Source organism: Terrapene carolina, unplaced genomic scaffold (genome assembly GCF_002925995.2).
Source record: "Terrapene carolina triunguis isolate 2854851 unplaced genomic scaffold, T_m_triunguis-2.0 Scaffold58, whole genome shotgun sequence".
In the NCBI taxonomy this organism is placed as follows: Eukaryota; Metazoa; Chordata; order Testudines; family Emydidae; genus Terrapene; species Terrapene triunguis.
Window position 1 is genome coordinate 106338382 of NW_020664409.1, and position 15818 is coordinate 106354199.

General features: G+C 53.4%; 1 protein-coding gene across 3 annotated transcripts in view; it reads right to left on the reverse strand.

The window, feature by feature from the left end:
* Nucleotides 1-587: 587 nt before the first annotated feature.
* PTP4A3 (protein tyrosine phosphatase 4A3) overlaps nucleotides 588-15818 on the reverse strand; it is a 119293-nt gene continuing 104062 nt past the window's right edge. For 2 of the 3 annotated variants that reach the window (XM_024205647.3, XM_024205649.3), the window contains 3 exons: nucleotides 11362-11492; nucleotides 9324-9398; nucleotides 588-7404 (listed from right to left, as the gene is read on the reverse strand). In XM_024205647.3, the coding sequence (XP_024061415.1) occupies nucleotides 7287-7404; nucleotides 9324-9398; nucleotides 11362-11492 (324 nt within the window). In that variant the 3' untranslated portion in view covers nucleotides 588-7286. The remainder of the gene's footprint in view (nucleotides 7405-9323; nucleotides 9399-11361; nucleotides 11493-15818) is intronic. The other variant, XM_024205655.2, reaches the window with a different exon arrangement.

Genomic DNA, 15818 nt, shown 5'->3' on the forward strand with positions numbered 1-15818 from the left:
TCCAGAGTGAAAGCCCTCAGCACCCAGCGGCTCCCACTCAACACAGCGAGAGGATGGCTGCCCTGCCCTTCTGAAAAACCAGGCCCCTTTCATTTTAGCTGCCTAAAAATGGGCTTAGAAGCCTCACTTTAGACACCCACATTTGGAAATCTTGGACCACGAAGCACAAAAAGGCACAAAGCTGTTTTTTCCCTGTGCGCCTGCCGAAATGCCGCATGCGCAAGAGGCAAGGCAACGACAGTCCAGCTTTGACGCAAGCCACTGCAATGATAAAGCAATGTCATGGGTGAGGAGAAATGGCAGGTGTGTGTGTGTGTGTGTGTGTGTGTGTGTGTGTGTGTGTGTGTGTGTGTATGTATGTATGTATGTATGTATGTATGTATGTATGTATATCTCTGGTTGGCTGTCATAAACTGCTAGCCAGAAATGGTGGCAAATGTTAGAGAGAAACAGGAAAATCTGAGCACTTTTTCTGCTTTATTTTGTTAGCTCCATCAAGACAATCCTAACCACAGCCTTTAAAACTGCATCTTTAAGCCTCCATCCCTTTTCTGTACACATTCCCCACCCCCCCTCCCACCCCCAGCTCTGCTCCACTCAATCCTTTTACTTGCAAGTAACAACTGTGCAGGCGCAAAGATTTCCTCAGAGAGCTTCTGTTGGACTGACACTTCTTAACCAGCTGTGAGCCCGAGACACAAGAACCCTCCCCGCTCCCTGACCAAAACCATCGGTGTCTCGTACACAGAACTACACACTTAGCAAAAGGAGGTAACAAGTTCCGCCACAGGAGAGAGGTGTCCATCAATAACCAATTACAGCAGCTAAGGGGAGCATGGTTTTGCAGTGACCTGGAAAACTGGACACCATTTTAACACACAGAGGCCTTCAGAGGGAGTTCACAATACCAATCTTCAAAGCAAAGCGGAGACAGCGGTCTCCTGTCCCCTCAGTTCTACATGCTCCATGACTTCAATGGAATTGATTCGGATTTATCCTGCGACTTGTCCCCATCCAAAGAAAGAGAATGCCCCCCGAGTTCAGATCACACCCACCGCGACAAACAAGAGCCACTTGTTTCAATCTCTGAACTCTTCGTGGGGGTGGTGGCGCAAAGGGGCTCTGAACCAGGCTGAGCTCTCACACTCCTCCCGAAGGAACGTAGCAGATCTGAACCCGTGCCGCCAAGCCACACTGAATGCCCTAAGCACTCATGACGATGCACATCCCTGCTCACCCTGGGCTGCAGTGCCTTTATCCTGAGGGTTAGGGTCAGGAGGGGAGGGCGAGAAAGGGACCTCACGCCAGCAGGGTGTCGCTATAGAAACATTTCCACAAGTGCAAAGGAGTGCGCAGCATTGGCAGCACCCTCAATCCGCCGTTGATCAGCCCTGGGCCTGGCCCCCATTTGGGAGGCTGAAAGCTCTGGGGGGCGGTATTCTCGCAGGCCCGTCACGTGACGGAAAAGAGGATTTATCAGCAGGGTACACGGATTGTACGAGAGCAGCAACATGGCGGCAGCCCGCTGTGATCTGGGGGTGTATTGGGTCACTCCAGGCATTTTGGCCAAGAGGAACCGGGGCCAAAGCGGCGCTGATGTGGGTTACAGCAGCTGAACTCTGCAGCCCTCTAAAGGAACTCATGATACATCCACGATGATCTCTGTTCCTGTCCCAACCCTGCCAAGGGCTCCATGGGTAGGGCACGATCCTGCTGCCACTGACTGCAACAGCAGTTTGTGATTGACACCCTTCTCCTCCAGTCCCGTCCCCTCCAGTCCCCTATCTTGCTGGCTTCTTGCCCAGGTGAAACATGGTAGTGAAGTGGACTGGAGGAGAAACGCAAAGGGAGTTCATGGGAGCTGGGTGGGCATTCCAGAGAGAGCAGGGGAAGGGCTGGATGGAGACGCATGTACTCCTAGGACATGGTGCAGAAGTTAGGAGAACCTACAATCACAGTGCAAATCCACAAAAGATGCTGTCGCCACTGGGAACGCCTGCAAATAAATGCTACAGGAGTAAACCAGAGAGAAACGGAGCATCCAATCTGGATCAGTTAAACACCAAACTTAATCCCCTCCGGGCTACTGCTGCAGCAGGTCTGTCCCATCTCTAACCTCTCCGAGACTCAGCAACACACTACTCCCTCCTAGCCCAGGCGGATTTGTAGAGCACCTGCTAATGTCAGGTTAAACCAAGATGGGGATTTCTGTGCCTTGGACTCTGAAATCTTGGGAGAACCACCATGGATGTCGCCATGCGAATTTAAGGAGCTCCTTTGTGTGGAGACTGTATCCCCTAGCATGAAGGATACTGGCAGCAAATCAAAGACAGGGCTGGTGAGAGAGCTCCTTCTCTATGCTATCTAGACAGACAGTACCTCAGTGTCATCTCACTTCCATCTAAAGGCAGTGACCTTGTGGGAGATGCCTGCCAAGATCCGGAGGCGGATCAGAGACGAGCTGCTGGCACAGAAACACAGCGCTGCTCTGGGGCACTGGTCAGTGTGGTGCACAGCTGAGGTCATCATGGTCTCCCAGCAGTGCACAGTACCAGCCGGAGGAATAACGCTACTAACCAACCCCCTGGGCTTGGCCTCAGCGTGAGCATTCTGTGACAGGGTGGCGTTTGGGGTAGATGAGAGGCAGCACTAGAGACGGTTTCCGAAGAAGTCACGCAGCATGGAGTCATTACACCTACACTGGTTCCTTTGCAGATGCCTGAAGAATCTATACAGCCTTCTTTACGAGATCAGAGGTGAAGCTGCAGGGCACAGCTTTGCAGGAGTGGCTGGCGACTGTCTATTTTTAGGGGCCCAGAATTTGAGACTGGAAAGTCAAGGCCCCTTTAAGGCAGCTCAGGTTGGGCATCCCAAAAATGGAGGCTCTCAAAGTCAGCAGGCATTGTTGATCATCTGGGCCCATCCACGCAAATAGGTTCTGTCCCATGTCTCTGTTATTGACCAGGAGCAGATGAAATCAGCATTTGTAATTCCCATTCATGATCCCCAGGGGATATTAACGGAAGATGCTACGACGACGAGTTACAATCACAAATGATGCCGAGGGGCCGAGTCCTTTCCATTCATGGCTTTGTGCTTGACCAGCACGGCGGGTGAGCGGGCTACATTTCCAATTCGGGATGCAATAAGCATGAACAACTTGGGTTGACTTCCCCGGAAGGAAGGTTTTGCACTGGGGTGTGGATCATCTCTCATCATTTCCGTGTGTTCTGCTCAGGAGGAGGGAAATTTATATTCTTCTTTCCCTTGGCGGGGACGTCCAGCCCCTGTTCCTCGACAGACGAGCTGCAGTGCCCTGCGGTGCTTGGAAATGGAGCTGATGAGAGAAGAAAGGCCGGAGGATTTGTGGAAGGCAAATATGTTCCATTTTTCATCTGTTAATTCCTGCCCTTGCAAGAAGAAAACACATTTTTAAAAAGCATATTGTGGTGGGTGTTTAAATACGTCAGTTCTGCCACTGGACAGCCGCCCCATAAGCATGCCCAGCGGTGTTTATGATGTAATTGTCGCCATGTGTTTACACACACCCATGCTCCAGCCTGCCTGCATTAAGGATTTCACTTGGGGGAGGGTGTGTGCAGGGTCGATGGGTTGCTCTGGCGTGGAGCACGTCAAGGCAGACTCCAAAGCCGAAGCCAGGCCCTGACTCCGCCCAGGGCACGCGTGACCTTGCAGGCTGTTTTGCTTGGAGTTCTTCTGGCATCAGTGTCTCTTTCTAGACTGGAGGGCGCCATCTTTACTGCTGGCTGCAGTAGAGGTAGTGGGCTGGGGAAGATGAACTGCTGAGCCCACCCACGCTTCGAATGCCCGACAAGGAGGCGCCTGCTTGCAGAGATCCTGAGCTGGGACCCAGCCGAGGTCAAAGCCGATAGCGCTGACAAACTGGGAAGCATACAGCAGTGCACAGGGCGGGGGGAGGGCAATTCATCCATTTACCCCCAAGCCTGCCCCCAACATTAGAGGGGCCAGTGGAAGAGGCAGGACCTCTCCTCTCAGACAGACCCATGCAGAAGGGTGGAGCTGGCGCAGCACCGCTGAAGCCGCGCTCACACCGGGCCAGCACGTTCCATTCTCCACCGCACAGCGGGGAGGGCAGAAATCGGCCATCTTCCATGTCACATGGCCTTAAACAACAGGGAGCATCCGCGGGCAGTGCAAATTATCCTTGGCAGTGCTTGGGCATGCTCAGATAGCGACTCAGGACAGCTGCGGGGTGGAGAACTCCCCATCGCTAGGTTCACCGGAGCCCCACAAGAGAGCGGGTGCAGCAGCGAGCCAGCGATCCTGTGGATGGTGTTCCTGCATCTCCCTCCCCCACAAACACTCCTTGCACTGCAGATTCATCTGCCACAAGGGAAGGTGGCTGCTCCCCCTCCGCCCCCCGTTTTAAACAATCGCCAGTTCCTGGATATTGGGGGGCTGGCCGGCTCATGGCAGAACCTGGAACAGCCAGGGGACTGGGAAGGAGGGAAAACCCCTTCCCTGGGGCTGCCTCTCTGAGAAGTGTCACTGAAATCCCTTTAGAGACCCCGCTCCCCAATCGGCTGGGGGGTAGGGAAGAGCAAGCCGGCAGTGGGCGATTTCTGAGCCTGGCTCCTTTCTGGGCTCGGAGAAATGCACAGCCACAGGGAGGAGCAATGGCATGGATCGGTGAAGCAACGCGGGGCCCTATTCTCCCCGATACAGAAGGGAGCCATATAGAGAAAGGAAAACTCCCGGGGGTTTCCAAGCTGGTCTCCCTCCCCATGCCCACAGGGGAGCACTGCACTCCCCGAGCCCAGGGGCAGAAGCAAGTGGCATCTGTTTGGATGCGTCCATCTCGCCTGCCCCTTCCAAACAGAGCAGGCTGCCCACATGGAATCTCCCCTTTCTTCAGGCGCAAGCTCCCCTCTGCACACGGGGTAGCAGAGCCCTTAGAAATGGACGCAGGATTTGGAGGAAGAGTTTCTTAATCCTTCCCCGCTACAGGACCTGCATGCAAGAGACTGGCCCTTCCTAGCCCCTCTCCAAACCTAGAACCCTGGTGGCTTTCACACAGATTAGCAGGGGAAGCTTCCTGGAGGACACCCCCAAGTAGCCCTCCGCTAACACTCGATGGCCGCTCGGCGCTTTGCATCCATCCTCCCAGCCCCTCTCATCTCTTCTTTCGGGACACGGACACACACACACACACAAGTGATGTGATGTGCACAAGCCACAGGGGAAGTGTATGATGGAGCTGGGATTGTGGGCACTTGCCGTGCGCTCTGCCCGCCAGCCCTCGGCGGCGGCATCCGAGCAAAAAGCTGCCCTCGGCAGCACCCATTCTCATCATCAGACAAGCAACACATTAAACGTCGTCTTCCCATTTTGTAAAGCTTGTGCATTTAATAAAGAGGTCAGAGGTGACAGGACACACGTGGGCAGTGCTCTAGGGAAAGGACACATGGCTGACACCTGAAGTCCAAGAGGAGACCTGCCATTCGTTCTCTCCTCGATTCCTTAGAAAGGAGGAAGGGGTAAGACAGAATAGTAGCGCCCAATCCCCGGTCCCCCTACAAAGTTGGGCATCTCTGCCTAAGCAGAGTTCTCCTGGAGTCACCGCTTCGCTGGACTGGCCTCCTCCTGTAACCGAGGTGCTCCCCTCTCCTGGGCCATGTGTACCAAGGGAGAAGATCTCAGCCCTTTCCCCAACACACCAGGGGAGCCCAGGGTTACAGCTGCAGCCATCTGGAGAGAACCCAACATCAATGATATTTCCCCGAGGGCAGTGGTATCTAGCCCCAGCCACGGGTCATGGCCAAAGGTGGATGTCACTGCAGAGCACCGCGGAGGGCTGGCTACCTGAACGGGAAGCTGCTGCAGCAGACGCTGTGCCACGGGGAAGATCAGACCCAGTCCGAAGGGAAAAGATGACAAATTTCAAGAGAAATATCACCACCCGCCCCCTGGTGCTCCCCCAGGGTTCACTTGGTGTAGGAAGCTGCTCAGTCTTCCAGCCAGCCAGCGGCTTTCAAGGTGAAACAAGCAGATCCTGGCTAGTTACACTAACACTGAGCCAGATAGGAAACTCCTACGATCCAAGAATGAGACTGAAACGTCACAAACTCCCAATTCCCTCGCACGCTTCGCCTCTGTGACAGCAAATTGTCTGGCTGCCCCTTCTCCCTCCCTGTCAGCCCCAGCACCAACCCAGGCCCGGAGTCTCTATTTGGAGGTTGTGAATATGCTCTGGGATGCATCTATCTAACACCTGGCTAGCGTCCACACCTAAGCCCCTTTCCTCCCAGCCAGAAGACCCTTTACTGGCCCTAGCAACGCGCTCCCCTTCCATTCCCACCCCACCCCCCTCGCCCCAGTGTACAACCCACTCCCAAAGACGACCATTTGATTTCAGAAGGAGAAAAGGAACTCTAGGGCCAGGTTCTTTTCAGGCAAAGGAGAGAGGTAGCTGGGAGGGGGAAGAAAGCCCTTGAAATCTGAATGAACCGAGTTCTCTGTTGGAGAGTGACGTTCCCGCGGGACACACGGGGGATGTTCGGTGCAGGGCTGGAATTCAGTCAGGGAGCAGTGTATGTACAGCGCCGTCTCCTCCCTCAACAACACCCTGCCCCCAGTGACTGACTGGAGCCAACTCTACTGAAGCCCTTTAGGGAACTAAAACAAGCCCCTTGCCCTTGATCCTATGTGCCCCACTGGGACATGTAACATTGCTGCTCTAATGAAGAGCAGCACAGAGAGAAGGGAGGGGGAAGAATGTCCGTGACCAGTGGGGAAACCCAACCTCAGAGCACATCCTAACCCCCAATCCAGCGCAAACAGTGGAAGGGACTGGCCCAACACGTATTTGATACAGCGCCAGACTGTGGCTGTTACACGCCAGGCAGCAGACAAATTCTCTGCATCTTCCCCTCCCACAACCCACCCCCGGGGCAGCGCAGCCTGGACAGATCTCTTCCTGCAGTTGGGTTCAATGCAAAGAATTCAGATCAACTCAAGCTCCGCCTGCAGCTGGGGAAAGGGTGAGGAGGGGGATGGGAGATTTGGTGGGGTGGGAGGAATGAGGGGCTAATTCTTTGTCCATTAAAACCAGGAGTGAGATGCCTAACCATCTTCTCTCCTGACCTTAGCTGGCCAGGGGTGCAGAGATTCTTTAACGAGAGAGTGCCCCATTTACAAGGAAAGGTCAGTGCCACTTTGTCCAAGCTCCCCGCAACTCCACCGTCCGACCCTGCGTGCCTCCGTGTGTGTGTCTGTGCGTGTGTTTTGGCAAGAGGTTGCTGAGGTTACATGATGCAGCATTTGTTCTTGTGGTTGTGAGGGTCCTTGAATCGGAGTCTCTGCTTTGGCCGGTATTTTTCCAGGTACATTAGCTGCTTGCTGTTGATGGCTCCTCTGCGCTTCCTGGAACACAAAGAGAAAGCCATGAGTGCTCCCGGGCCGGGGAGCGTCCCAGAACCAGCCCTGCACCCCGGCACTCATCTCTCAGGGTCCACGCAGCAGAACCCCGGAAGACTAACAGGGCCCATGGCCAGCAAGTGGCTGTAGAGGCTCTGGGGGAAATATCACGCACCTCACAGCCTGGGAGTTCGAAGCCAGAGAGGTCGCTGCTCAATTAGTGAAGTCAGAGGGCTAGTTCCTACAAGCTGCATTTCTCCCCTGTCCTCCCTCTCGCACTCAGCTATGCAGCAAATCCAGCTTTGACAGCAGGAGGCCTGTGTGTCTAACCCTGTTACCTGGGGAGTCAAGAAATACGGGATGGCGCAAACTCCTGCAGACTGATGTTAAGCAGAGGGAAATGTAGGCTGAACAGTGCCCTAGCAGGGAGATCTATTAGGCTCTGGATTAGCCTCTCACAGGGAAATGGTGGTAACCTCGTGGCTCTGGGGCATTTAAAACTGGACTAATATCGATAACAGACTCTGGAGAACGTGCGGCTAGGCTGGCTCCGCTAACTGACTCTTCTATTCCTAGTCCCCGATTTACTCCTCCCATTTTGAATTGCTCTGTTTGTTCTACACACACAACGAAACCTTTCCAATGAAAATGGAGTGCGCCCGAAGGAGGAGCCTGAGCAGAAATAGCGGAGTGGGACTCATCATCTGGGGCAGGAACTGGGGATCAGACCATAGACAGAGATTGATGTACTTGGTATTCACGGAAAACCCTCCTGCAGTCATAGCTGGTGTCAGAGAAAGGAGAAAGAGAATAATCCCCATATTTGCAGTCCTAAATGGGAGCTGCAGGGCATGGCGCAGAATATATTATGAAGACTAGATTGGGATTGTAGAAGAATATAGAAACGGTGGCTAACAGCAAGTATCAGCTATGAGAAAGGATGTCTATTATAGCCTAGGCTGAGTTATGACCAACAGAATGGTCAAGAGTTCTTCCAGTGGAGTTCCCAGCATCCAAGAACGCCAGAGATCTGTACAGCCCTCCCCACTGCCCCTTCCCCGGAACTGCAAACTGGCAAAATAGACACCTCTGTCATGAAAAAACCCAACCAATCAACCAGTCACAGCACGTGCGAGTTTGGTCAACTTCTGACACACACACCGTGCATGTCACTCGCTGCTTTCTGCGCCTGCCTTCTGATTAAGATGATTGTTGGTCTAGAAATCAACTTTTCCACTCGTCTCCTTCCTTCCTTCTTTTTAGCATTTAGTTATTTCACGGCCCAAGACCTCTGCAATCTTTGTTTCATTTCCCGAGTAGCTGTCAATGCAGCAGAGCTGAAGGCTCAGCTCTTTGCCTGGGGGATCCTAGCTCTGCTAATGAACTGCTCAGGACTCCAGAATGAAGTCGGCATTAATAGGTCACTAGGAGTTTAGCAGACTAATTATTCCCTGATTCCTCTGGCCCACAACCACCAACATAGCTGGGGAAACAGCAACTGATGATGAGCAGCAAAAAAAGTGGGCTTGGTCTGCTCAGCTCTGGCTATCGATTTACACACACTGACTCCCGACAGACAGCTAGACCCATGGAGCACAGGGCAGCCAGGGGGGAAAGCAAACAACCCTCTCTCTGGGCAGCCAACAGGCGCGTGAGACTCGTTTTCTCCATCTCCTGTCAGTTTGGGGGAGGATAAAGCACGTATCTGAAGGTTATTTCACCCTGCTTCCACCCAACTGCCCAGAGGAGTTCACAAGTTCATGCTGTCCCGGCCCGGCTCTGAAACAGGACTTGCCCCTCTCGTAAGCACCAGCGATTTATTCCCGGGGCGTGCCAGCAGCAAGAGCACCGTGTCACTCGGGATATTTTACGCTGTCCATTTGCTGCTTGGCACACGGTGGAGGGGTTTATCACAGGCCACTTACTGTCTGATGAATTGAATGGCGTCTTCATACTTCATCCCGCTCTCGATGAGAGCCAGGGCTACGAGAACAGGAGCTCTGGAAAGTGATGGAGAGAGGAGTCACTTCCTGCTTGAATTAAAGAAATGCCAGCAGCGATAAGAGTCTTTAACAAAAAAAAAAACGCCCCCAAACTCATGGACTCTTTCCAAACCTACTGTAATCACATCAACAATCCCCCCACGCTAAACCCACAGCACCACGAACGCACACACAAAATCAACAGCGGCTCAGGTTATACAGCACACAGAAATCACACAGACACAGACACTCTTGCATCCAGCTTCTCCTACAATAGGTTCCCAGAGCAAGCCCCAGCAGCACTGTTATAACGGTGTGTTCACTGCCATTTCCCACCATATAAACTCTGGTTTTCAGGCCTTGTCATTTGGCCAAAAAATTAACTCGCGACTGGAGGTCTGAGGCGCAGCGTACCCAAGGCTATAGAAACGATACTCCTTTTAAAGCGAGGAGGCTAAAATAAAGAGAGGACAGAGCTTACGGCTGTCTACTGCTCTCCCTATAAAACGCAGCTTTGATTTCAGAGGAATTTGGCAAATGATTTGCAAGTAGATTAATAAAGGAAAAAACCAAACAAAAACCAAACCAGAGCGAAGTGGACTAGCTACTAAGTGTCTGAAAAGTGGCTTCTAGTTTTAACGGGGGGGGAGATTTTACAAGCCACATTTACATGACAGACCTTAATACAACCTACGTCGTTGTGACACTCCAGTATGTGAAGGATAGAGGATTTATGTTGTGCTTGCCTTTCCTTCCCCAGGTACCTGAAAGGGCTTTAATAAGCAACTGAGTGAGCAAAAAGAACAGCGGTTATGCACTCTACCCGGTCAGACCATGGGGTGTTGGGCTGTGATCTTCAAAGCCACCTCACGGATTCAAATGCCCAATTCCCGTTAAAGCCAAGTGGGTGACAGCTGGGAGCTGCCACCGTTGTATTTATTTAGCCACCCAAACTGAGAAGCCAGGCAGAGCCCATGGGTATGGTCACGTCCCGCTGAGGGGAAGCCAAGCTCAAAGAGCCCAGCAGCAGTGAGCGATCTCTCATCATGGTGATTCGTAGGCGAGCTCAGAAGTGTCCCACCCCTTCCCCCCATCTCCACTATCCAGTCTGCCCCCCCCGTGCTTCAGCACAAGTTTAAATCCCACGGACTTCAATGGGATGTACCTCAGTGGTTTGCTGAATCAGGATCCCAATCTGCTTCAGCTAAGGACTGCTCATTAACACCCCCACCCACCCTGCTCGGCCTGGCCACAGCTGCTTTAGGTAACTTGCACTGAGGACAAGGGTGAGGCCCAGCTGCTCCCTAGGGACGCTCTCTGGATCACACCTCCCCCCTTAAAGAGAGAGGCTGTCGAGTTGAAATCCAGGGTGTTTAAAAAAAACCCTAAGAAATTAAGATCTCTTCCATTGTTGCGTGCAGTGTTGTAGCCGTGTCGGTCCCGGGATATTAGTGAGACAGGATGGGGGAGGTCAGATCTTTTATTGGCTCAACTTCTGTTGGGGAAAGAGACAAACTTTCACGCTTGAGTCGTTCGAAGGTTCGTCTCTTTCCCCAACAGAAGTTGGTCCAATAAAAGATTTGACCTCCCCCATCTCGTCTCTCCAACCTGGCCTGGCTTCTCCTACCAGCGTCAGAACTTTTACAATCCCATTTTCTTGTTAAAAGATTTCCCCCCGCCCCTTCCTGTGTGGCTGCATGGAAGACCCTTCCCCAAACAAGAAGGGGCCCCGACAATACAGAGGCCAAGGTGAGTCCCACTCTAAGCACAGCCTGACGACAGGAACAGCCCTGCCAACCGCACAAAGGAAGAGCTGGAAAGAGGGAGCATTTACCTTCCCTGCAGCTCAGAAGCTCCAGGGGACTTAGTAGTTACTTGCAACAGGAGATGTCTCCCTTTAACAAGATATTTAAATCTAGCTGTCCTTCCTCTGAGACCTACCTCCAGGGCAGCTCCTAGCTCCTTTCGAGCCCTCACTTACCGGCCCAGGCCAGCCACACAATGAACAGCCACGCAGCAGCCAGGGTCTTCGCAGAATTTTGTTTTCAGCAAGTTGAGCCAGTCTTCCACTATTTTGCTGGGAGGAGGAGCGCCGTCATCAAAGGGCCAGTCCTAATGGAAGGGCAGGTGGGGGAAGGGGAGGGAGAGCGGTTAGCGATAGATACATAAAGTCAGAAGCTTACAAACCAACCCTGGGAGAGGAAGGCACTTGAAGCTTCCCCCAATCTCCAATCTCCCCAGGGCTGTATTTCTAAAGCACAGCATCCTCCGTACAACAGAAGGAGCCCCATGATCTGGAGAACTGGGCTGTTCCCATCGGAGATGCTTCACCTCTCTCTGAGACTCGGTTTGCTCAGCTGTACGACGGACACATTGCTATGGATTACTACTAGACCGTATGACCTAGTGGACAGAGCACAGGACTGGGACTCAGACGAACTGGGTTCTATTCCTAGCTCTGCCCCTGACCTGCTGGGTGACTTTGGGAAAGTCACCTCCGTGACTCAGTTTCCCCATCTGTAAAACGGGGATAATGATACTGAGCTCCTTTGTAAAGCGCCTGGAGATCTACTCCAGAGAAGGGCTGGGTCAGAGCTAGCTATGATTATTTCTAGCCTCGCAGGGGTGGGACTGTGCGGCTCGTATTCACATGCTCGGAGATCCTTGGGTAAGCTGCTGTAAACGTTTAGCAGTAAAAGCCACACACAGCTAACAAGGGGGATCCCGAGTTTCTTAGTAAGTTAAGCCGTAAGGGAGCCTTCCCCGCCGGGGTAACTTTACAGCACTGACCGAAGAAGGTAACAGACGTTGCTTTCAAAGGTTCATTTCTAGGGTACGGCTCCATCTCCAAGTCTTATTGCTTCAGCTAGAGAGAGCGGCCAAGCTCCTGCCTCCATAAACTCGAAACATATGCGGGGTTTGGCAGATGTTGCAGTTCACATGTTTGAGCTCAGTGTGGGTGGGAACAGTAACTGCTGGCTCGGATGCTGCCAGCTACAGCCCCAGGGAATGGGAACTCGGAGGAAAACAGACTTCCTTCCCGAGCCAGAAAGTTACAACTTCCGAAAGGCTCCCCCCAGCCCGACCACCGAAAGAGAGCCTACGAGCTGGCCTGTGTCCCGGAGACGGACACCCATCAAAGCGCAATTAAGCCACCAGTGAAAGGCCAGCCCTGCCCTCTTTGGGAAAAGGGTGTGTAAGGTAAAAAGGACAGTAAAGCTAAGAGGCTTCTAACCACAAGGGAGATGGATACAGATAGCGAAACCGCAATATTGCCTTGTTTGACTTGAAACAAGCACTCCCTGTCCCTACCCCCCACTGCCCGTTCCTGGCTAAACAAAGGAGTTGGCAGAGGCAATCTGCTTTGCAGGACTCCGTGGTGCAGATGCGCCGGGTTCTAGGATTAGCGGGGGCTTAAACATCCGGCGCGGACGCTGAAATAAAGAAGCCCAGCAGACAACACACAGGCAGAGGAACAACAAAGCCACGGCCTCCCCATTCCACCACGCCCCAAGCAGCCACTAAGTGTAGTTGACAAGTAATTTACCGACACGTCAATAGTCGGTGGACTTTGGGAGGTCAGGTTACAATCAGGGGCCAAATGGCTACTGATTCCAGACACCCAGCTTGACGCACCTGAAAGAGGCTTGATTTTTGAGGGCCGAGAGCGCAACCCTCCCCGGAAGACGGGCCCCTCTAAGATGCCTAAAGTTTGGCACCGAACATTGAGGCCAGCCAAAATCACGACTCCCCTTTGGAAATCTCATTCCCGGGACATGGAATGGGCTGTCTACGTTGCCCAATAAGGCATCAGACTAGACGTAAGGTGTACACTGCTAACGGTGAGGCCATCGATCATAGGAACAGCTTACCTAGGGACGTGATCTCAGTCTCGTGAAGTCTTTCTAAGGCCATGTCTACACGACCACTTTTGTAGGTATAACTTACATCACTCAGGGGTGTGAAAAAAACCACCCGAGTGACACACGTTACACCGACAGAGGCACCGGTGTGTGCACAGTGCTGTGTCGGTGGGAGAACTCTCTCCCTTCGGCACAGAGCAGCTACACGAGCGATCTTACAGCGGTGCAGCTGCATCAGTACAACTGTGCCGCTGTAAGCTCTCTAGTGTAGACATGGCCTAAAAGAGCTGCTCTAGCTCAACCACAAGTTGTGGGCGTGGTGCAGGATGCACCGGGGTGGAGCGCTCCGGCCTTGCTTATGCCAGAGGTCAGACTCGGTCATCACAACGCTCCCTTCCCGGCTTTACCCTCTAGGAATCTATAAACAGACTCTGGCCCTGGGCACGTGCCTGCAACAGGCAGGATCTGGCGAGAGCCAAGACCAAGGGCTCACACCGCGCAGTTCAGGGGGACTGTGAGTCAGGTGACGCGCTGGCGAGGGGGACAGGGCAGAGACGTGTCAGGGATGACCCTGACCCATATGAGGGTGGCCATGGTGTGTCGGGAAGGTAGGTGTGCTCTGTCCCTGCTGGGCTGCACGTGAAAAAACCTTTGTGTTACACTCAAGCTAACCTGCTGCCTTCCCCACGCTGACCTAGACCCCCATAAGGGCCAGACACACAGATTACGCCCCCCCCCCAAGCGTTTGTATCACCCACAGCACTTACAGATACAGAGAAACAAGCTGGCTACAAGCAAACTATGTTACAACATCCTCCCATCCTGCCTCACCCGTCCCCAGCGTCAGCTGCCTGTTCTCTTGCAGCTTCCCTCCCACAACTGACATTGCATGGGTGAACTGTTAGAGTCGGCAGTGCTCCGCATGGACACAGCCGCACAGGATCAGAACTCTGGACCACAAGCTCTTTGGGCAGTGCCCATGCCTGGCTCAGGCCTCTATAGCCAATACCAGCAATAAGGCAAAGTACGGCCCAGGTTTTCCCTTTCATTCCTGGGTTTAAGGCATAATAATTAGCAAGCTATAGAGGTGAGAATTAGCATTACAGTTATTTCCCCAGCTTTAGCCTCTCTGGACACGCGCCGTTAAGCAGGGAGCCAAGAGCGGCAAAGCAGCGTGTTGGGCAGCAACGTAAGCATATCATGCAATACGCCCAGGATCTGTATCCAACGGGTTCCGGGGAGAGCGCTTAGACAAACAGCTACTTATTAGACATGTGTGGCATGGGAACGGGCTAATTTCCACTCTGAGTGGGCACCGTGGAAAGGGAGCTGCTGTGCCAGGAAGTAGGGGGAGTTCCCGGCTGCCAAAAGGTGAGACCCACTTTTCCCACCTCACCCCTGGTGGGGTCCCCCCAGGAATCCTGACATGAGCTGCGAGGGTCCAGCTGGCCCAGGCAATAGCACAGAATGAGCAGTGCAGGGGGAGGAGGGATCGGAGGCCACAGAGCTGCTCTTTGGGGAAGGGAGTTGTGGAGCTGTAAGAGTGGGCTCTTCTGGTGACGGAGAAAGGCCTCCCTCCTTGGGGGTGGGCGGGAAGGGTCTGATGATTGACGGGACTCAGTGCGTTCTAAGCATTAACAGATCAAACTGCAACGTGCAGCCCCCACCCCGCCACCACATCCACACCCCTCTAACTATCCCCATCTGCACAGCACTCTCAACCCAGGCTCCTCCCATCCGTCTTTACACTAGGGAATCACACACCTTGTCGCTGCTGTCAGCGAAGCTCACTGAACCTGGGGCTCCTTGCCTCCCTCCATCCTCCCCCACAAGCTCCCTGTGTGCCTCCCTCCCATCCCTTCCTATTTCAGGGCCTCCCTCCAACCCCCTCTTCCCATACCAGGACTCTGAGTGCCCCCCCCAATTCTCCCCACATCAGGGGCTCCTTTCAGTTCTTTCATATTCACCCAGATCAATAGGGTTCTGCCCACTGGTGCCTACAACCTTCCCTGACATTTTGGAATTGACCAGTTGAAAGGTTATCGCATTGCAGGCGGACAGAGAGAGAAACGCTCTCCGCTTGTGAGCCAGGCGCCCTCAGTGCAGAATTACCTACCACGCTCAGTGATGGCTATTTCACCTCAAAGCAGATTAGGGAGATAATACCAGCTGCTTCAGACGGCCCCCCCCCATGGCAGGAGCCCTTCTGCTCTGTCACGTGGGCGGCGGCGGAACACAGAGCTAGACACTGGTCTGTATGCTTCCCCGTTAAAGCCTGCCAGGTCCTTCGCATCGACCCAAAATGCCCCTCACCCCACTGCTATGTGCATCCCACACACTGGACCATGGATCTGAGGCTGCAGGCAACACTGTATGTAAAATACACAACCCCTGGGTCCTTGCCAGCTTTCCTCTCCTCCGCTGCTCGCTCGGCCTCAATTTCAGAGCATGGCAAGTCCTCCTGTATTCATCTGGATGGAATAAAGGCTCTGATTGGTCTGAGTCACACGAGCAGGGTTGATGGTGTGTGTGTGTGTGTGTGTGTGTGTGTGTGTGTGTGTGTGTGTGTGTGTGT